The 22,999-nt window shown below is 53.0% G+C and overlaps 1 protein-coding gene across 1 annotated transcript in view; it reads right to left on the reverse strand.

Moving 5' to 3' along the window:
• LOC105699044 (discoidin domain-containing receptor 2) overlaps positions 1 to 22,084 on the reverse strand; it is a 51,622-nt gene extending 29,538 nt beyond the window's left edge. The window contains exons 1-2 of the mRNA XM_012423742.1: positions 21,966 to 22,084; positions 10,268 to 10,499 (exon numbers count right to left, since the gene is read on the reverse strand). Of these exons, the coding sequence (XP_012279165.1) occupies positions 10,268 to 10,499; positions 21,966 to 22,084 (351 nt within the window). The remainder of the gene's footprint in view (positions 1 to 10,267; positions 10,500 to 21,965) is intronic.
• Positions 22,085 to 22,999: the final 915 nt, after the last annotated feature.

The raw sequence follows: 22,999 nt of genomic DNA on the forward strand, positions 1-22,999 counted from the left end.
GTCGCGCTGAAATATGAATACCTAAACGCAAGCTCGGCCTCCGCCGACGATCCGTGTAAACTGGGCTAACCGGGGTGCACCGCTGTTTCGGTTGTCTCCACTCGGAGATCCCCGTCCGATCCTGCGATCGGCCCCCGCCCCGTAACGTATGCACATGCAGATAGGTGCATACGTCATGCGCCTTCGATTGCTATGATTTACGCCCGGCGCGATGGCCGCTCGTCGAGCTGCGAGCAAGACTCGGGACGGACGAGAAGCGCCGATCGTGCAGCTCGAATCGATTTTTCAACCCGAAGTCCCTCCGAGTGAAGCCCGAATAAGTGCATTTTAGAAGGATAATAGTGCAGCGACCGGATATGACGAGGACGAGCCGCGATGTCGGAGGGATTTGGAGATAATCCTAGGGAACTATCTGGGCATCTTCTTGGGGATGAGTTCATGGCAGAAGGGGAAAATCGGGTTTAGATTCCTTGGAGCAGGCCGTCATGCGGCATGTAATGACCCGGGCTCGGTGCATCGTTTATCTACTGCACCCCCGAACTCGCAGCATCCGACTGCACCATCCACAGTGGGGGCCGCCCATCCCAGAGCAAACATCGGTATCGCCGTTTCGTACGTACGTCAGCCCGATACGAAACGGGGAATATCCATCTCCCGGCGTCCAGTGGTCAGCCCGGACCCTCGTCCACCTCTTCGCCCATCGCGCCCTGTCCCCGCAAACGCGATTGCGGCATGCACGCGGGATGCACGCGGGATGCACTCCGGGTAACCTCGTGCTCCCTGAGCGCTCACACCCTTGCGAGGGCGTATCAACTCGAGTGGCTCCGATCGTTTTGATTTATGCGCTGCCCTGATCGCGGTCCTACGTCGTTGTTCATCCCTAAACGGCGTTAACGGCCGCCGTTTCGGTCCCGAAACGACGTAAAAAAGCGGCTCGCAAACGAGCCCGTGGATTCGTTAGAGGAACTCTCCGTTAGTTGAGGAAATGTAGGTCGCCGGCGAGTGCCGTTGCACGTCGTTTAACGAAGTCAAATCGCATCGGAGGTAGAGGCGTGCGCGCGTTAACGGGCCCGTTGCAGCGGGAATATTTCACGGGTTCGACGTAACGGCTCGCGGGTGCACCGGGGCTCTTCCTCCGGGATCGTAACGATATTTTCCCGAGGGCAGCTTTCGTTAGACAAACGGCCCATCGCCGACAAACCGCACACGCGAAATCCTACGAGGGGGTGGCTCCCCTCTTTCCGGATCACTTTGTGTGTCCACGCATGGAATATCGCTGGATCAACACCGATCGCGCAACGAATGCTTCCGCGAGGCCCGATCGCACAAATCGTGCCGACCTGACGGATGCACATCTGCATCCCCATGGTTCCGGAGAGCCGCGGGATCAACGAGCGTTCCCAAACTAAAGGGATTTTCGTTGGTCACCTCCGCGTCCCGACAGACTCATGGAGCCCAGTATTTCCGGCCCGATGCAAATTGCCGCGGCCCCGAGTGCAAACTGCATCGCGTCTCCTTGCACCCCGCAATCATTTTTTCCAATAATTTCAATAACCGCCCCGAAATTCCCCACAGCCTCCAGAATCGATCCAAGCACTTTAACCGCTACCCTTTAAATCCCCTCCAAGAACGCACCCCCAGAGGAAAAGTGCAACCTGCATCGATAACATTCGCGATGCACCGAGGGGTGCATCAGGTACACGGTTAAATAAAACACCTGCAAATCGCGCGAATGGCAGACGCATCCTTGAACCGGCGTTCGGGTGTGCAGGCATGCATCGTGCCGATGAGGGGTCGGAACGAGGGGTGCATCCTGGATGCACCCTGCATGCACCGCCCAGCGGCGGGCCGTAACCTGAGATCCGGGCACCCTCCGTGTACGCGATAGAAATAATTAATACAGCCATAAACAAGGGGCGAGGAAGGGCGCGGTATCGCCCTACCGACACATAAAATTGATACCCGGCATGCACCGCACTGCACCCAGTTCCGCGTGCGGTAGAGCCGCGTCCACCCGGAGATGCCCTCGAGCGTCGGGACGCCCGTTGAGTGGCACTTCGCGCCGGCGTTTAAGCCTCGTTCAATTTACCGGGATAATTCGAGAATACCCCTCCCTGAAAAAGTCCCCCTCCCCGAACCACATCCAATGCAACTCGTCCGAATGCACCGAAAAAAAAAAACTCGTATAAAAAATTCCTGCGCAAAAATTCCCAAAATATGAAACGAATAAATTATTCTTCTCCCATCCATTTTCTCTTTCTTTCTTTTTCTGCTTTTCTTAAAAAATTCAAGTTATCGACGATAGCTTATGAACGGTTGGAAAAATCGGGAAAAATTGGAAAGGGTGCATTTTCAGTCCAGCGAGTCACTTTTCCGGGTCCTGGAAGCGCGGGACACCTTAAGCCGGGGGAGGAATACTGGGGGAGGTGCTCGCCGATTTCGAAAAATCCCGGCCGAACCGGAAGCAATGTACACGGGGCGAAATCCACAGCGGGGCGTACAATGCACGTCCCGTGTAGAGACAAGGGATTTCGGATGCGTCCGCGAGCGGCCGGGGGGCCGGGGAAAGGTCGCAAACATTATTCCGTCATGCGAGGGCGGGGTAGAAAAAAAGGGGGAAAAATACGTGGGCAGGGGGAGAGAAACGAATTCTCGCAGGGTCACACCGCTGGTGCATTTCCGCGTACCGCTCCGCAGCTTGGCACGCTCGCGGAAATGCGCGGCGCCAGGAAAAGCCGGGGGAAAGCGTCCCCAGAGGTCGCATCGCAATTACTTTAGCGTCTTTCCCCCCCACCCGACCGTCGCCGCCCCCAAGGCAGCCAGAGCTTTAATCCGCTTCCTGTTTCCTCTTTCTCATGGAATTGGGACACCACTTTGTGCTAATAAAGTAGCGTTTAATGCGCGCTCTTTAACGCACTTGCTACCCTCTCCCCCCGGGAGGGAGGGCGAGCAACGTCGAAACGTCATCGCCGACGCCCCCGAGACGCGGTACCTCGATTCATGGCCGACGTCTCCTCGGAACCCTTAATCCTCCCGACTGATAAAATCCGCGATGAAACCGGGACGTGGGTGGGGAATGGGGGAAATACCCCCCGGACGAACGAGGGTCGTTAACGCGCTCACCCGGACGCTGCACTCGACGATGATAACGACCGACTGACACCCGTTCGCACCTATCAGCGGGAGAATGGGCCAGCTTGCAATGGGCTTTGCTGATAGATAACGAGGACCGGTGCCGAATTTTTTTCGGGTGATATCAGCGAAACCGGGGGAAAATATTAAGGGAAGGAGGGAAACGCGTGGACTCAGGTGTGGCTTGAAGGTACAGGAGGGGTGCAAAATGCATAAGTCGCGGCGGAAAGGGTGCAGGTCCTGGGGTAGGCGTGAACAGCTCTGGGGAAAAAGTGCATCGGCAATGGATTTGCAATTTGGTGCGGTAACTATGGGTGTAGATTCTGGGACGGTATGAAAATGGAAAAATCGGCAATTGTGCAGGACTTGCTGCGGCAGGATGAGGTGCGGGACCCGTTTCATCAGAGACGGGGATACCAAACCTGGTGCAGCACCAAATGCACCAGCGGGACTGAAACATCCGCCGTAAGCTCGGCAGCTTCATTAGCAAGCGAGTCGCGTGCATTTTTAAGTGCAGGGCTCCCCGTCTTCGTTAGCCCGCGTCCAAAAGCCGCGGCCAAAGCCCGCGGGAAAATGAGGCACAGGGTCGGGAATAAAAGGAAAAAGAATCGAGGGGAAAATATAGAAAATCGTCCGCCGGCCATCGGGCGAACGACCGGCGGCGACGCCTCGTATCGGAGGACGCATTACCGATCGGACCGATCGCCCACTCGGAAGGCTGGCCCTTTTCCGAAGGGGAAAAAAGCGGAGATATACGCGGAAAATTGTTTCCGCGCCCTGCGGTAATCCGCTAATAGCGTGTCCAGGTTCGAGCCGATAATCCGCCGATATAGACGGCGGCGCCGCGCGAGGGCTCCGCGCGCGGCGACAGTCCGAGAGTGCCTCCGCACCCTTAAATCTGGCCTTTTAATCGCGCCACGTCCTCCTGGCCCGATAATACGGCTCCTCGGCTGCCAATCGCTTTAGTCTTATTTCCACTTCTCGAAATCCGGACCCGGCAAAGGTTTCCCACCCAGACCCCTCACCCATTAGCAGTGATAATGGCCGAAGAGTGTCCCGATACGGCGAACCGTGAAGTAAGCCACTCCTCGTTTTTCACGGCTTTTCTCTTGCCATTTCAATTTTTACCGGTCCTTTCACCTAAACTCCAAGGATCGCCACTTATGTATCTCCAGGATCAAAGACCTAGGATCACTCCATTGACATTTTTACGCAACGAGATGTTATCAATTAAATGACAATCTATTCCCCCGAGAAAATATTTACTCCCCTTTGGGGTTGTTACCAGGCGGGCGAAATTCAGGAGAAAATTCACGGACTCGAAGGACTCACGTCCCGAATTCCCGAGCCAGGTCCTATTTGCGATTAAATTAATCCCGCTCGGCGGAATTAATTTGACGGAACGCCGGGGAAAAATCTCGGAAGCGGGATTTATGCGCCGCTAGGCGATACATGGAAAATCATCGCGAGGCGCCACATTTTTCCCGCTTTTCCTGTTTCCTCGTCTTTTTAGCCCGATTTTTTTGGCAATCCTGCCATCGAAGACAGGTCACGTATCCTTCACGCACGTCGACGGGTCCGAATGACGAGCATTTGCTCATTTTCGGGCTCTCCTGTCTCGCGTTGCAGGGATAAATTCGGCCTTTCTATAATACGTCGCCGCTCCTATCCGACATCTATCATCATCGATCGGGTCTTTTATGATTTCCCGCCCCCGTCCCCGTAATTACGTCCGATGATTGCAATGCAACCCAATTTCCCCGCGCCGATTCCGCGACTCCGATGATGGGCCGGGAAAAAGGGAGAAAAAATTATATATCCCTCCAACTGCACCCGCGGGACCGGAATGTTTAACACGCAATTGCATTATATGCGCTGCTTCGCGTGAAACCGCGCAAACCCGTTTTCACCTTGTCGTTGTGCGCGTCCACTCTGCGTACATACGCCATGGAAGAGGACTTCGCAACTAGCGACGCACTTTCTTATAATTTTTCGTAACGAGTTTCGGTCGTGCCAGTCGTGGGGTTAATGAGAGATTAGTGATCGATACGGTTTTTACTTTCCGTATTGCGCCTCGGATCGAAGCCGGAGAAATTTCTCGAGATGCGTCAGGTGAACAGGAAGGGTTGAAATAGTCACCACCCGGCTCATGGGGGGTGTCGAGGGGGTCGTCGGCGTAAACCCACCTACGTTAACGAGCAGACTTTGCGCGCCATTAGCTCATCTGCACTTTCGCACCCCTTTCGCACCCCTTTCGCGGGCTCTTCACGCCTCGCCGGTGCGTTCGGCCTCCTCTCTTTCCCACTCTCCACCCTTCTCCATCTCTCCCATGCCCTTCGTATATCGCCCTCTCCCTCCAGCCCCTTTTCACCCTCTATTCGCTTTGAGGCCACGCATGTGCACGCATCAGAACCGCCGACCATCCTTGCGCGACGTATCCTTTAACACGTGCGAGTTAACGCGTTACGTACAACTATATATAATAACCACATATAATTTCGATATTACCTACAATTATCCATGGCATCCCCTGACAGTTCTGAATTTTTCCATTCCTTTCAAAAATCCCGGATTATTGGCAGATTAATCTTAGATTAATTTCAGGATACATTGGACGAGAAGAGATTTCAGATTTACCCGAGACACCGGAAATGTCGAGAGAGGAAAAGAGATTATAGTCAAAATTCGGGAGTGGGGCAAATGGTGAATTAATTTGACGGGGGTTAAGCGGCGAAACGAGACCTGGGCAAACGAACGGACCACCCCGGAATTCCGCGGTGGAATAACGCGCGGGGGATAACGCGGATTACGAGAAGACGTCGAGGGCGGGTCGAGTATCTCGCACAAATATACCCCCCACAAAGCCACGTGGCGTGTCCACGTTAATGAAACACGTCCACGCGGTCGGCAATTGTCCCGCCGCGAGAGCATGGGGTGGGGCATGGGGTGGATCCCTCTTCGGGGGGTCCTGGGGTGGCGTCGGCGTCGCATCCAGGGCCATGGCCTTCGGGACGTCACTCGTGCCCTCGCCGGTGCATCCTGCATTTAAATGAGGAGCCTAAGGCCGACTTAACCCCTCTGGGGCACCCTGGAAGGCGTCGACAAGGAAGGGAGTGAAAATTACAAGAAGCGATTCCCCATAGCGAGGGGTGACGTGGAATGCATCCAGGGGATGATAGAAACCATGGGTCAAATGCAGTAGATAAATGAGATTAATTTAGAAAATTGACTCCTGAAATCAAATTTTTAAAATTCAACCGAGGATAGAGTCCCTGGAAATAGGGGCGAGAATGAGAGGTGATAAGGGTGCTAGAAAGGAGAGATAAAAATCGGATATCAGAGATGATTTTTCTAGATCGAAGTGGGATTTTCTGGGCTTCTTGGAATGGACCTTCTTTCGAGGTTATAATTCCATTTTTAGGGGAGAAGAGCAGTCGGGGGATTTTTCTTAAATTGCAAATTCTCGGCTGTCTCCGAGGGTTCGTTTGGATTCCGCGATGGTCCTCGTCGGGGAATGGGTCGCGCCGAAGTCGAAGGTGGAGGAAAAGGTCGGAGGGTAAGGATAGGTGTCCTCTTTCTCGACGAAAGAGGTGTCTTCTCACCCCTGAAGAGGTCCGACTTGGCGAAACTACCGTCAGGAAAAATGGCAGTAAAGGGGTCGAGTCACGTTCGGCCGACGTCCTCCCTCGGCGTATTCAAAGTGTGGACGAGGTAAGGACGAGGGTCGAAAGGGGGTGGGAAAGGGTTCAGAAAGAGAAGGGAGGAAGAGGAGAAAGAGTCAGGATCACGTTCCAGGAGATCAAGACATGGGATAAAACCCTCCCCTGAAAGCTGTCGAAGGACTCGCGCGAGGACGCGAGCCTTCTACTCGGTGATAAGGACGCAGGGGTTGCGACCCCTCCCAACAATCTCGCAGGATCGGAAGATGGGTTATCAGGCCGGGTAAGAAAGGGGTAAAAAGGATCCAGGACCCGTTAACATTGTTCCATTTGCCCGGAATCCGCGTGCAACCCCCTGGCTGCGAAATTCGAGGTCCTTTGCCTGCGTTCCAAGTGCACCAGGGGGGTGCGCAGAAGAGAGAGGTGCTCCAGGATGGAAACGGCGGGAAAAAGAGGCGAGATTAGGTTTACGTGTTCTCAGATCGGGACCGGATTAACCCTCCTCCCCGTTTTGAGGAGATCCGCGCGGAGAGGACGCGGAATGGCCGTCGTTCCAGGGGTGGAAACGAAAGGGTGGAGGCGCCGCCGCTGCCCGAAGGATATCGGCCGCATCTTGATGGCAGATTCCGAATAATGAAGGTTCCAGGATATCGTTCCGCGAGTATTACCGAGCACAGGGCATTGCAGGCTCACTTTGGGCGCGGAGGAAATCCGCGTTGCGGAACGTCTTCGGCATGTTTCCCAATTTCCTATTATTTCCCTTGTTCCTTCAAATTTTTCGTATTTCCCGGCGCCGCTTCGCGGAGAAACATTTCGAATTGCTGATTCCTGCCATCGGGAAGCGGAGGAAACCTTCCGCGCAGCGTAACTTCGGATTTACGTCAAAAACGCACCTCCACCACGAGTTCATTGTAAATTAATTAAAAGCACACCTGACCGACGAGAGAATGTCATTTTGACGGCGCTTCGGAAAACATTAGTGGAAACGCCGACGGCGCGACTGAAATATTCCCCGAGCGTGATTTACGCCACTGGAAAATACAGAAGCAACGGGAAAACCTCCGGGAATACGTCGGGAGAGCTCGTCGATACCGTCCAGGAGAATGCACCCCGATGCACTTGCTAGCCTTCCGAGTGTACAAGAATTTGCATTTTTTACCGGGGGTATAAAGTGATCCCAGAACTCTGCACCCCCACAGTTGCACCGCCCCGCGAAGCGTTGAGTTTCCATAAAAATTCAGAAACTTCCTGGAAAAGCCTCCCCTCCGTAAAATCATAAACAAAGTATGGGAAGATCCTCTGATAATTAGATCTTCCTCGAGGTTTAAGAAAATCCAGTGAAATAATTAATAACAGTGGAGGTGTACGTTTATCCCAGGTGTAGTCATTGTCGATTATATGGTGCATAGGACAAAAGTAAGTGATTCGACAAGTATTGGATGCTGGCCGTACCGCCGGGAACGTCACGAGCCAGTGGATCCACCCTGCTCTCGGAACACAGCAATCACGATGCACCGTGCACATTGCACCGGAATTACATATCCGGCCGGCGGAGCCCCCGTAATTCCAATCCCACAAACGATCGAGCAAATAATCAAGCTGCAAAGTGCGCACCCACCGTGAACCCCGGCGTTCCTTTCGGCGGATAAAAACCCAATTAAAGCCGCATAAAGTGACCCGGCTAATGCATCCCGACCGGGAGGAGCGAGAGCTCGGGTGCATTCCGGCGGGCGCAACCCCTTTACATACATAAATGTACATATATAATATACTATGGGTATACATGGCAACATGCCTACATATAATAGCTGAAAAAAAAAGTGTATATATATATCCCGAGAGTGGCATCATTTTTCGTCCCAATTTTTCCGAGGGTGCGCTCGGTCGCGCAAAGTGCGTGCCCGGTGCATACGATATATTGGTTACGCGGCTGGATTTTTTTTTCGCCCCCCCTTCAGGGGTGGAAAAAGCCTCCATTATATGGGCTATTGGCACCAGAGGCGAAATCGGGGTGAAAGAGCGAGAGGGGAGAAAAATCGGAACAGAGATGCCCTTTCTGCACGGTGCATCGTGGACGGGGTCCGCAGGGGGCGGGAAAGGGAAATGCGGCGAATGATCGCAAATCTCGACGGTGCACTCGCGGATGTGCATCCGAGTCCTTGTTGCACTTCCGGAGTCATGCACCTCCCCTGTCGGGGGAATATCCACTTATCGCACTCTCGGCAGCAGACTGACACCCGATTCGCCCGGAAACTGACTCCGGAAGTTGGGGAACTTCCGGAAGCCAACCGGCGGCGATCATTCAATTAGGGAGACACTGATGCATTCGCGGTCCAACTTGGGGGTGAAAGAGTAACTAACGTCCCTTAGAAAAAGGTAAAAAGAGGAAATAGAAAAAGGAGGCACAAGGAGGGGAGGAACTTCCCGAGTGACCCGATTCGAAGGGCTTCCTCGGGAACGACTCGGGGGATCAGTCGGAAGCTGGTATTCCTCCGCAAGGGTGGCTTCGGATTTATTTCTTCTCTTCTTATATATATTTTTTTTTACCTTAAACCACGATATATGTAGCATGGCAGGCTGTGTTGGGATTTTTTTTTTGACCAGGAGAGAATCTCCGCGAGCGGGATACGTTCACGGGGCCACGAGCGGACCCCTAAGACGCAGCTGATATCCCGATATCAGGGTGCCCCGGTGCAGATAGCCCGTCCCAATTTCCATCTAGTGCCTCGCTAATGGACCCGCAACACGGGCGATCGATCAAGCAAAGGGACGGTGATGTAGCCGTTGTTGGATCGAGGTAGCAAGAAGCGACGTGTCTCGGCGAGGAGCAAAAAGGCGCCGAAGAGGAGGCTGAGGAGCCTCGCTCGAGAGGATCGATTTGAAGGGCTCGCAGCGGCTCGCTGATAGCTCCCCGCGAGATCCTGGCCCTTGCGAAAGGGTAAACACGCATTTCGGGGTGAAAAGAAAATGATAAATAATTGATACCCCTCCAAGTGAGCCGTGGGAGCTCTTTAGTAAAGAACGCGCCGAGGGGGGCTGGATTTAACCCTTTCGCTATGGGATATTCTAATACGTGGCATATGTACCTGCAACCTTTTGAATCTTAAACGGGAAATGGGCCATTTTACCCAACGTCGTCATATCATAAATCTGTACGTAACCTAGTATTTTCAATTCTTTTCCCCAATGGAATATTTTGTTAATTCAATATGAATTATTCTTTAAATTAAGAAAGTATCTCTTTGGTTCAGTGGGTTTTCCTTTTTCGGGGTGCTGCAAGGAAATTTTTGGAGTGCATGTTGGCACTGGGACAACAAGTAAATTTTTGAGCTGTCACGAAAGGGTTAACAGCCTCGTCGACCCGCGACCTCCGATTAATCCGCGGTCTCTGCGTTTCCACAAGGGCCGCGCTGTCTCCGCCGATTTCAGGGGTCGGGACCCTGAAGAGGGGTGCAGACGATACGATGTGCACTCACGTCCTTGCCCCTGCGATTCCTCCACCGCACCCACTTGTTGAAGCCGGGCCTCCAATACTCGACGAAGTACTTCTCGGTGTATTCCACCCCGTAGCCGTTCCCGAACCTGCCCTGGGTTCGAGCCGACGTCAGGACCCTGGGAGTCCTGAGGTACACCTCGAGAAACTCCTTGCCCTCCTGCGTGATCGCCTCCTTCGGGCACCAGGCGCCTCCACCCTTGTCCTGCTTGAGCCTGAAAGAAAAAGAAAAAATGTAAATACTTGATACAGCGACAAGTAAATATCAATCAAATTAAATAAAAAAACAACACCACGAAGAGACCCCCAGATGAATCTGGACCGAACGCCCATCTATTTAAAATAATACCCGAAAATTACGGTTCTGCGGAAAAATCAACACTGCCCGGAATAATCGACGAGGGAAGGAAACTTGGGAAAAATGGGAAAAACAACGGAAAAAAACAACGAAAAACAATTTAAATCCCGTAATACCGTCAAACTATCGACACCTTTTACCGGGCTGGTTTACACGGGCGCCGACAATCATCGAGAAGCAAATATCCGAAAATGCTGGAGTTTACCGGATTAAAAAAGGAACACGTCCGAGCGATATCCGAGCGCCGATGGAAACGTAATTACTACTAGTGGGTAAAACATCACGGAATGTTGAAACAATCCCGACTGAGCATATCGAATCAGGGGGCGCGGGAGGGGGGCGCAAATATATCGCCCCTGATTCCTGCAGCAATCTCTTTTCCCTCGTTTCATATTCTGGCTTCGCGGGGGGGAACTATTTCCGGCGGGTCAATTGTCGCGTTCGGGAGGAGAAATGAGGTTTACTCGTGTTTCATCCCCCTTCTAGGGGATGTCCCATTTATAAGGCGCGTAAGGAAATCAGAATCCCGGGGGGGTCGTAAATCCACCCCGCGAGGTGGTTCCTTATTTCCCATGTCCGGTCGAAATTGAATTCGACGAGAATAAATTGCACCCATCGCAAAAATTCGCGAAATAGATAATACTCAATTATTAATCGCGATTTTCTGATACCGCTTGACTTCAACCCCTTCGCTCTCGGCGCGATGCACTTTCGCCGCGGTGCAGTTTCAAAGGGTCAATTACGGGGGTGTGGATAGTGGGAAAGGTCGGAATGGTGGAAAAGGTGGGAAAGAGGATGCACTTCTGTTTCTCCCTCTCGGAAGTCTCTCATTCGGCCGCACAAGGAGGGTCGAATCGGCGAGATCGTAATTTCAGATGGGACAGAGAAAGAGAGGGGGCGAGTTTCGCCCGGAAACGCCGGCGACCTCCGGGGCCGCATTCGTGGGAATATTTCAGCGGGCTTTAGACGGGCCGGGGGTTGCATCTACTATCATGCACCAGGAATATACACCCGCATGTAAACAATAGACCGGCGAAGCCCACTGAAAGCGTTTGCGGTTAATTAGGCAGCAATGCTGTTAACAATGTACCTAGCCTTCCGCCGAATCGTGTATGGCGCTCGCGGAATTCCCTGCGAATAAAGTTTCCCCCTGGTCCCACCCCTCCTGCGACTCCGTTTTCCCGCGATTCGCCGAGCTTCATATGTGGACCCACCCCTGGAGATATTATTCGGTCCGATATGGTCAAATTCCAGCCATAAGGAATGTTAGTTGACCAGGTCCGGCGACTCCGCGAGGCTTCGTTTTTGATTATGACGGCAAATTCTCCGCGGGAAAAAAATTGCCCGTTAATTACAGCCCCCTCGATTAAAATTCCACCCGTGAACTCACTCACGGGGATATCGTGCGGTCCGATGCGATGGGATTTCGGCGATAAGGAGTTCATTTTGATTGATAAGACCCGAAGACTTGTGGAAAAGTCCTTTTTCGCGTATGGCCGGCCACTGGTCAGAAAAGGGGTGAATCCAGTCGATTTCTGGACCAGCTTGCGTGGGGCGGAATTTTGTCAGCTGTACGGCAGTTCCTCTGAATAGTGGGACATTTTTTCCTACCCCCCGCGAGAGTGGAACGGGGGCTTAAAAAAATTGCAGAGCTCGCTGGAGGTGCAAGGAAGTCGCGAGAATCATGTTTCCCGGTTTCCGGATGGAACGCCCGGGGGACCAGTTTCCCTTCCCCCTCATCAATTTCTATTTCTCCGTTGTTCTCGGACTTCCACGTATGGAGCCGGGCACGCGGAAACGAGGAATCGGGTCGACGAAGGAATCGATTTAGATGAAACGGCCGATTGGAGCTCGCTGCTGATAGCGGGCAGCAGCCATCTTGCCAGCCCGCAAAATGGAGCGGAAGCTGCGGCTCTTCCTTCCCCTTTTAAGCCGATAATATCGGGCCAATTATAATAAACTTTAATAGACCGCTCTTTAAAAAAGAGAAGAAAAGAGGGGGGAGGGGGCGGAGAAGAAACTGAAAACCCGGGCGGAATCTGAAATTGGAGCAATCTGTTACACCGCGAGCCGATTTTCCCGGGGATTTTCCCGAGAGGCTGAAGCTTCTTTCGAGGTACCCTTCAAGTTACCCTTCGAGGTACTCTTCGAGGAAATCCTTTCGATATCTCGCGATCGGTCCACGGTGAGGATTAAATTCACGGAGGTGGCTAAAGCCACGGTGAGCGAGGCTAACTCGCGAATCGACTTCTCGTCCTGAAACAACAAGCCGGAGATTAGGCCGACCTGGAGGGATGGAGAGGGTTACACCCCCGTCCGGGATTTCGAGGTTAGGATTGGAAGCTCTTCCCGCGTTACTTCGCGCGTCCTGCATACCCAACGAGAACATAACGCCGGTTGATTGAATTCCCGAGTATCCTTCCGGCCATCCCGCAGGATCCCCCGAATGCGTGTCACCGGGCACGCAACGAAAAATCCCCGGATACCAAGCCGATCGTCATGGAAACATAATTCCGCGTCATGAGGGCATTTTTAATCGCCCGGAGCGTTACACGACCCGGCCTCCCATCCCGCGGTTGTAATCCCTAATCGATGATAATTAAACGCGGTACACGAACTCGCGACACGCACCCGATCGATTACCCGCGTCAAAAATGAACCGCCGACAAATTCCTGCATGAATTTTCCGAAACGCCCCCGCCAGCCTCTGATACCGCGAGATCTGATACGCAATTGGATAATGTATTCCTGGACGTGTCGGTTGACGTCCGGGGAAAAATACAGGGGGAGGTCGTGATTGCGCGAATCGCAACTGGTATCGGCTCCAGGAGAATAATTCCTGATAATGGATGACAAACCCGATGGGGGAGGACTGCGTGTGTATTTTGAGATTTACTTATTAAAATGGGGATTTCACCCTAGATAGGGGGTTATTGAATTTTATCGTTACGCGATAAAAAACGTCAAAGGGATATGTCGTTCGTGAAACTTCCCTCCGGGTGTACCGAATAGTTCCCAAACATTTCAACGTAAATATCGAGGCCACGAGTGCAGTTAGAATTTTTCGAAAATTTCTTCACGGATAGTTTTCCAATACTTTGTGGAAAATGAAATGTCACGGGAGAGAAATCTTCGTCATAGCCTTCATATTCGCGTTGTAAAGTTGGAAACGTTTTGGCGCATCCGGTTCGGAAAATGTCTCTTGATCGAGTGACCCCTTAGGTGACGCTCTCATAATCACGTGATAACGAAATTGACAAAAAATTGAGGGAATTGCGGAAATCGAGGAAATTGAAAAAAAAAAGAATCACGCGGCTCGGTTGTCGTGTTCGCGATAAGCGGTACGTCGATAAACGGCGAATTTCTAGGCGAGGGATATCGCCGCGAAATAACCCGTCAACGTCGCCGACGTTCGTTCGTCGCATGCCGTTCGTCACCGCGGAATCATCCGATAGATCGTTTTAATTCCCGGCGTCGGCGCTCCCGAATAATGTCACCTGACGCTCTGATTCACCTGCGCGCCGAAGCAAAATTCATTTGCTCGCGCGTCCGCGAATAAAACGGGATAAAACGGGGCCGAGCCATTGGGGGAGGTGGAGGGTGTGGGCGTGTAAACGTGTGGATACGTGCCTATATACACGCAGGTGCGAGCGTATGTAGACACGGATGTACAGAGTCGAGATAGACGAGGCCTTCCAAAAAAGTGAGCTCGAGCGTCATCGAATTTTTACCTCTGGTGGAAAATGCCAGGCTACCTCTGTCACGAGGACAGGTCCCGATGGCGACCGGACCACAACTGACCAACCACCAGGCCCATCGGGACCGACCTGTGAGAGCCTAGGAACCTGCAGATCGGTCTCAGAGAGCACGACCTGCCTTAACCCCAAACCAACTGACCTGCCTCACGCCTAATCGCGATCACCTTCCCCGCGCTCCAGTTATCCACCCCCAGCCTCAAACCATCCAAACTGACCTCCCCCAAACCTCAACATATCCACCCTCTGGCGCTTCCACCCTTCCCCGATACTTAATTCGCTATTCCCAACCCCTGGACGCGAAACCGCCGATCACACGCAGGGAATCCCACTTGCACCCTCCCTCGCAACCCTTAATACCGCTCGCAAAGTGCATCGACACAAGGGCTGCAACGCCGAGTGCATTACGCGGCCGCCATAGTACTCGGCCCAAAGATGCATTAGCATTGCTAACGACGAGTCTCGTTAACGGCGCGCAGAGAGGAGGCTACCCCTCTCCTCTCTATCCAGAGTGGCCATTGTCACGAGGAAGGGGTCGTTAGATTTCTTTCTCGAAGTCGCGCTTTTAATTAAATTCGGAAAGAAATCATTTAGCCAGGCTGACGGGGCCGCGCCTTAATGGGGGCGCGCATTTGTTAGGGGATGCTCTCTTATCAGCGGAGGCTGCGGCTCCCGGGGGATGTTCGATTGCTCCGATGAAAATTGCGCGGTTTAAGGTGATTGGAATATTTGTCGGGCGGGGGTGGGGCGGGGGGCGGGGGGCTCGACAATGTGCCTTGGAAATTAATACCGCGAAAATTCATCGGACCTACTTCTCTAGAGGGACCATCGCCGCCGGGATTTAATCCATCTGCCCGAGCAACCGGAAGTGTGAAATTATTTGACCTCTAATTATGGGATCCGGCTCGCTGGGTAATACTATCGGGTAAACTACTCGAGGAATTATGCGACCGCCGGCTAATTATTTGCCCCCGCAATCCAAATCGTGTCTCGAATAATGAACCAGAGGATATTAATAGGGCGATTTTCCAGATTTGAAAATTTGTCGGAATTGAGATACTTCCTTTTCTTGAGGGCTTGCTTTATTAGTGGCGATGTCGCGTTCGATCGTTGATTAATCGACGGGTTCGAATAATTGAGGCCCGTGGAACGATTCGGCGTCCATCTAATTATCGAGGTAATTTTCCCACCTAGTTTTACCGGGCTGACTACTCGCCATTAAACCGCCGACAAATTAGTCGCTCCCGGCTCGGTATTAAAATTAAAATAGGATTAAAGGAGCGTTTAATATTTTGCCGTCCTGGTCGATTCCATCGGTTGCCCACCAAAACGCGATATCAGTGAGCTCGATACGTGCTCGACGACTGATGTTGGGGTATAAAAAATAGCGGTTGTCCTCAAAAGTAACCAGAAAGAAAATTCCCAACCGAGGAGGATGTTATCACCAGCCCTGGGGTGGAGGCCGTCGTCCAGGGTGCCTATGGGGCCAGGATAGGGCAACGGGGTGCATTCATATTCAGCCAGCGGCGCGTAGCCGCTTTCTTCCATTATCCTTCAGCTACGTGCCGGGCCCGGGGAAGCTAATTAAATTTTTCCATAATACGGCAATTCGAATGGTAACGACGCCTACCGGGCGGCAGTCGTTAAGGGGATCACGCTGCGGCCGGACAGGATGGGTCTCGCGTTACGAGTGTTTGACGGAAACTAATGCGCTCGGTAATTATGCCCAAACGAGGGACGATACGTCATGTCGCCGGTTGCATGCGTACATGCACCAGGGAGGGTGCGTTTGCCCGTTACCCCGGAAACGCGCCGGTTCTTTCGTGCGCGGGCCTCGTTGCACCTCCTCGTTGCACCTCCTCGTTGCACCTCCACGTTGCGCCTCCTCTTTGCAGCGTGGAGGTGCAACGGGGGCGTCAAAACGGGACGATGCAACGGGGCGATGAGGGGAGGTGCGGGAAAATTCGTGGAAATTCACTCCACCCTTCTATCCCCATGGAAGCCCTCGAAAACGCTTCCCGGCTGATCGTTAACGAGTTCGCGAATTAACGACCGGGTCATTTCCGGGGGGTGCACATCGGTGATCGGCCACGTTTTTTATGGGGGAAAAAAAAAGCTCGAGTGACGGTGGATTTTTTCCCTTTTTTTTTACCCCTAACGCTGGAAGTCTCCGTGAATTATCAGGGACAGCCTAATGCGTCGGACCTCCACCTGGACCGGCCAACCGGAAGTGAAAATTCATCCGAGCCAATTCATCGTGAATGAAAACTCATCGAGGGTCGATTCGACCGAGAGAGGGGGAGGATTCGACGGGGTGGAAAAGTCCTCCCCCGAAATCCCCTCGAGAAAGAGCGTCCGCTGGTTCGATTGATCGAGGCCGATTCTATGAAATCCTGAATGCGAAGAGTGGGAAGGGTGGAGGGGGTGGCAGTCAATCGAGACTTAACATTCCGGTCGATCGAGATAATCGAAGAATACCATTCATCTTTATTTCGGGCTTGACGAAATTATCACGAATTAAATGAATTCTATAATTGGTAGGGCTCGTGGTTTTGGGATTGGATTCCCACCATCTTCCGTCATCGATCACCCCATGGATCAGTTCTCAATCGATCTGGTATGTATAGATTCGCCAGTAACGACGGTATAGGTCATGTACATCTAATCATGCCGCGAGTTTTTCTGCATCCCCTGGAATCTGAGTAACCTCGCCTTTGGTCCAAGAGGAGCGGGATGCTGGGAGAGATCCCGGGTCATGCGCCTCCCATTTACGAGGTGCATTTAGGAGAATGCATCGAGCTGCAATCTCTTGCACCCGCGTGTCCTAGGGTGGATATACCCCGGAATGCAGTGTCGAATTCGCCATCAGGCAAATGACCCGCGAAACTACTCGTTAACCATCGCGCTTCGCTCGCTTTTCCGTTCGTTTCACGGCCAGGCGCCCTCTGCAGGGCGGGGGAGACCGGAGTAAAGGGGGAGAGGAGGGCAGCCCTCCTCCCAGGAGGTTGGGAAAGGTCCCGAGGGAGTGTCTGCACTTTTCATCGCAGTCCTCCCGGGTCCTCTCCCGGATATCTCCAGGGGTATCCCGCGGGACTTTCGAGAGACAATCCAAAGTCAATCGGCAAATCGGCGCGCGTCCCGGGTCCTTTGTTACCCTCTCTCCCGACACGTCCTCCCGAGGGATAAAGCACCAAGAGAGGAAGTGCGTTCGCCGATAAAGCTGGATCCCTTCCCGTGGAACGAAAACATTTAAGCGACCTCCCCCGGGATCCGACTCGTTCGATTCCGTTGTCTCTTCCCGCGGGACCCCGGTCCAGGGATGCACGGGAATGGGATCAGTTTGAAGCGAAAGCGAGGGATAGAGCTCTTGTCCACGGGACACGAGTCCTCGCGTCGATGGGGACCAAAAAAGGTCCTTGATGGTCCTGACGGGATACTCGGGCCTTAACCGCTCCCGGGGGACGTGGGTTTTCCTGGATTTTCGTCCTGTTTTCGGGGCCTCTTTGAATTTCTACAGGAATTTTTTCTAGCTGACGGTCGACCTATCTCCTTGATTTTATCAGGTACTCTTTTCGACTGTGTCTTTTGAGCGCTTCCTGCGTCTCGACTCTACCCGAAATATTCCGAAATATTCCCTGGCGAGATACCCACGCGAAATAGATTTCGTTATCACGATATTCATCCTGCATCGGCCCTCGTCGCGCCCGAATAATCTCCCCGCGAGATCGAGCAGCGGCCGGGTAACCGCCCCGGCGGATATTCCGCGCGCAAATGGTTCAGCTCAGGAATATCCGGGAAACTGGGGAGGGGGGACCGATGCACCGGCTGATCGATCAGGATTCGCTGATTTCGATCAGCCGGATCCTTTTGCTCCTCTCCATGAGGGGAAAAAAAATAAAAGTATGAAAAAAGTCTCACCCAGCATCCCTGCAGCGGAGCGAAGATGTGCTCTTCCAAGAGACCCTCTCGTAAGGGATGAATCCCACCCTTTGAGAAAGCATTCCAAATGAATCCCCCGGATGATTATCACTTTGATAAGTGTAATCGAGTACAGATACATCAGGGATCGAGGAAACGGAGGACGCGCCGGTCCTCGCCGGAAACGACACCCCCGGTGCACCACGGTGCATAAACTCGGGGGTCGCGATGCACCCCTTGCACCCCAGTGCTGACCCACTTTTGGCCTAACGACTATGTTAATTTAACGAAGGCAAAATGCCGAGCGGAAACGCGAGGGTCTTATCACCGGTCTGAAGAGTCCGCGAGAAAGGAGCGAGGGGGTGCGGACGCCTGGGGGAGGGAGACATCTCCTCGGGGTGAATCGGCGAGCAGGACGTAAGGAGCCCTCGGCTACTCCATTCACCTTCAGGGCGCGACTTTACGGCGAGTTGCGTTAAATAAAAAACCCTGTCGAGCACGCGTCACCCCGTGGCGTGTCTCACCCTCGTTCACCCTTAACAGCCACTCGTCACCTCGAGTTGCTCGAATTACTCGCAAGGAAGTCGGGATGAATGCGGCTGACGTGTATTGGCGGTGTAGAAGACGCCACCCCCTCGTTACCCCTTTTCTTTAACTAGCCCAATAGGGGGAGGGATGGTAAATGACGCGGATGCCAAGACGAATGCGCTCCTACCCTCAAGAGATGAAAGAATCCAAGTGGAGATAGAATTCCCAGAGATGATCCAAGACTTCCCTCCACTTCGTTAATGACCTTCCCTCAGGGATGCGAGATGAGACTAGGGGTGGGTTTCGTATATAATTTCCTAAATATGGTGTTATTGAATGTGACAAGTGTACGAAAAATAGGAATGCAATCCTGGTTTGAAGAGATCCAGGAGGGGGAGGATTGAGGAGGGGTGGGTCTCTTCAGGGGCTACTTCAGGGTCCACCTGTAGTTAATTTCGGCTCGTAAAGTTGTCAGAGCTCGTCCCTGGATTCACGTGTAAGATTCCCTCCCCTCGATCTGTGATGCTCCCCCAGGTGTTCCGTTGGGATCTACCATCCCTTCACTTAACCTCCTAAACTCCCGTCCCCGTTTTCCTCTTCATCCCCGAAGCGTTCGGCGTCCCACCCCGGACTGGCACACTTGGGCACGCAGGGTGTCATAAAAGGGTAGGCGTAATGCCACCTCCAATTTATGCGCCTCCTTTATGCGCCGTGCCGGCCTGAAAGGCGTTCTATTATGCCGCGGCAAGAATATAGCGAGAAGTGAGCGCCGGGGGTGTGGACCAGCCCCGAAGGGTGGCGCAGCATCCCTTGCGGTTCTTCAAGGCCTCTCGCTTGCATCCTCGTACCATCTTCGGCGACAAAAAATTTTCCAAAAGTCGTATCTCCATTTTTAACCTCAAACTCCATATCACTTGAACGAAATACGCAGCCACCCCTCATTTCCATGGATATTTACGGCGTTTACATTTTTTAATCAATTTTTTAAATCCAGCAGGACCACTTTCAAATTGCACCCGCAAACCCGGACTGACATAGGCACAAGTAAGGTAACCACCCCATAACTTCTCCATCGTTTTGCAGATATATTAACAATGTTTTATCAGGCATCAACCCCTTGAATGGATGCTCAGTATCGGTTCACCCCTCGAAGACCACCCCTTGTCAGCCGAAACGGCCGCGACGTAACGCGCGTCCCCGCGAGCGCACGCAGGGTAATTTACGGGTTCTCGTAGAGGAGAGGGCACCCCTCCCCGGGGGTAGATTTATGCGGAAGCGGCGAGCTGAGCACCAGGGGAAAGACATTTTCAGGACACAATATGATGTATCCCGACGATCGTGCCTACACGAATGCATCACGTTATTTGCGTGATACGGCCGAAGGAGCCGAGCATAAATCACCTCCGCGGGGCGGCGCGCAGGGGTTGATACGCCGGGGGGTGTTGCGGGGGTGGCGGGACGTTTCCGAAGAGCACAAAGTGGAAGATAGGTGCCTACCGAGAATACGACCGTCATTTTTATCCCCCGCTCCGGGAGGGGTGCCGACGATACGAGAGGCGTGATTCCACTGCGGACATCCGCGCGGAGGTGGTTCACCCCCGACCCACCGCCGTCCTGCCCCCGAGGCCGTCATTGACAGCCGGGGGGATACTTACGGCTACTTCTCGCCCCCCCCCGGAAACTTTTCAACCCGCTAAAGTCGCCGCCACCCCCATCGATCTCGCCAACTTTTTTTCCATAACCACCCCCAGGGGTTGGAAGTCGCAACGGTCTTGTTCCGAGGTCGCCGAGGAGTCGACAGGGTAAATTAGGACGTCGCGGTATAAACGAACGTCAAGATAAGCGCTTGTCAAGAATGGGGTGACTTTTAGGGGTGGTCAATTTAATTTCATATGAATCTTATTTTTACGAGTCACGATTTATTAATTTTATCACCTTCCTGTTATAAAGCATCGGGGGGTTGACCGGTGGTACCGCTCCAGGGGGTGTCTCGCCCGTCCGAAAGTACCCCCATGGCTTTTCGCGCCACCCCCGGGGAAGATACCGCCGCTAATATGGATTTATTGCCGCGCAGGAGTCGGCGGTATATGGACGCCTTTAATATAGGTTTTAAGAGCGGGGTTGGCGGGCGGGGGTGTTTGCGCGAGATTGCCCGCAATTTGTAGGTCCGCTTCCCGAAACTTTACTTCCCCGTTATCAAGGCCCCTGAAGTTGCCCCCTACCCCCTGAGCTAAATAAAAACCGGACCATCCCTCGTTACGCGCCGACGAAATTATTAATCCCACAAAGGGTGGAGGTCGTTAGGAGGGGGAAAGGGGTAGCAAGGCCAGACGGAGGGCGCGGCCGAAGAAAGAGCCGCGGAGAAATATGTATTACGTGTGCATATATGTAGATATGTATATATATACACATGCAGACGTCCATATATGTATATACGTGCCCGCGGATCCTCCCGGGAAGTCCTCCACGTGGTTTTTAACATTTTAAATGCGAATCTCTCGCCTTCACCCCTTTCCTACCCCCTGTCTTCGCGGTAATGACCACTTTTGTGCGAGAACGCCCTCCCGGAGACGAGATATTAGACCGGGGGTTGCGCACCCTCTCTGGAGGGCGTCTGAAAGTTCAAGTGCGGAATGCCCGGTCGAAATGAGACCGAACTTCGCCGGAGAGTTCAACGAGGGGTTCGCTTGCACTTGTTCAACGACCGGGTGCAAAGAGCAACCGTATCGCTCTTCAAGTACGATATCAAGGCGCTCCGTTTTTAAAAAATTCACCTTCACATTGCTTTATCATGGACCCTTTCTTCTGTTGATATTTGTCATCTGATGGAAACGCGTCCTCCACCCTTTTATAAAAATTATTTCCCCACTTTTACCGAGTTCCTCGGAAAATTTGTAGGTGGTGTCCTATCTGGGAATCTCTTATCAGTTATCAAGGAGATAGGGCGAAGTTATGCCACCAGGTGGAAAGGACCTTCGTAACTAATACGGAGCGCGATGTAGGACGACTCGGGAGTTGGTTCCTCCCGACACAATCGTACTTCCGCGGCGGAACGCCCGCGTCAAAATGGCCGCCTACTCGAGTCCTCTGGTGCGCGATATCATTGTTCAGCAAGCCCTTACCTGGCGTATTTGGGGTCGAGGCTCGGGGCGTACATAGAGCTCGCTGAGATGTCTTCGTCCGGGATTTCGCCGTTCTCCATGCCCAGCGCCGCGGTGCATTGTCCTGAAACAATTAGCATTGTGCTCGATATTAATCGATGCCGAGGCACGCGGTGTCGGTGCATTACGCACGCATTACACTTGCATTGCGCCCCGTGCATTCGAGGGGTGCAGAACAGAACGGAACAGCCTGGACCATGGTCCCCCGACAACGGCACACCGAAAAACATGGGGACGATAACAACCACCCCCTAATATCCGCGGCAATAAATTAAGATAAAATGGAATATCTTAAATAAGTCCCTCGAATCTAAAATGACAAATATAAATGGATTCATAGATAAATTCTAATGAATTTCCAAGAGGCTACCTGACGGGGTAAAATTTTAGGTTAGAGTTTGGAATTTCAGTTTCATTTCCCGAAAGGATCTGGAGGACCAGACGGGGGCAGGGCCGCTGTGGAGATCCGCGAAGAGCCCCGAAGAGGGAAGGATAGGGCTCCCCTCTCCTCTCGGGAAACTTTCTTTCGAGATCTTCGGCCGGGGACGCGATAATGCTGATTTCCGCGAGAGCGAGTTTCCACGGTGGAGTTTCTCCGGGCTCCGGGCCCGGAAGAGAGCCCCGAAGCCGCGAGCAGCACATTTATTCGATCCCATAAATCCACCGGGCGCCTCGTATTAGGGACCTCCCCGGCCGGAAAATGCAGGGAACATTCGCCGGGGTCCTCGCTGAAACTTTTCCCGAGGATACCCTCTTCAAGTATATATCCCGGGGCGGAAGATGGTGGAAGGGAAGAGCCGATGCATGGGGTCCTTAGCTCCTCGACGTCCTGGTGCATCGCCGTCCTTCGATGGATTCGAAACTCCACTTTTCAGGGTGGTCTTTCAGGACTTAAATTTCTCCCGAAACCCGCGACCCCATGCTTTCGATATTCGGGGGATGATTTCCAGCCCCGGGACATCCGGCTTTCGGCTGGTCCTCGATGCACCCTGGGG

This window comes from Orussus abietinus, unplaced genomic scaffold (assembly GCF_000612105.2).
Source record: "Orussus abietinus isolate OABI.00-Male unplaced genomic scaffold, Oabi_2.0 scaffold3, whole genome shotgun sequence".
In the NCBI taxonomy this organism is placed as follows: domain Eukaryota; kingdom Metazoa; phylum Arthropoda; class Insecta; order Hymenoptera; family Orussidae; genus Orussus; species Orussus abietinus.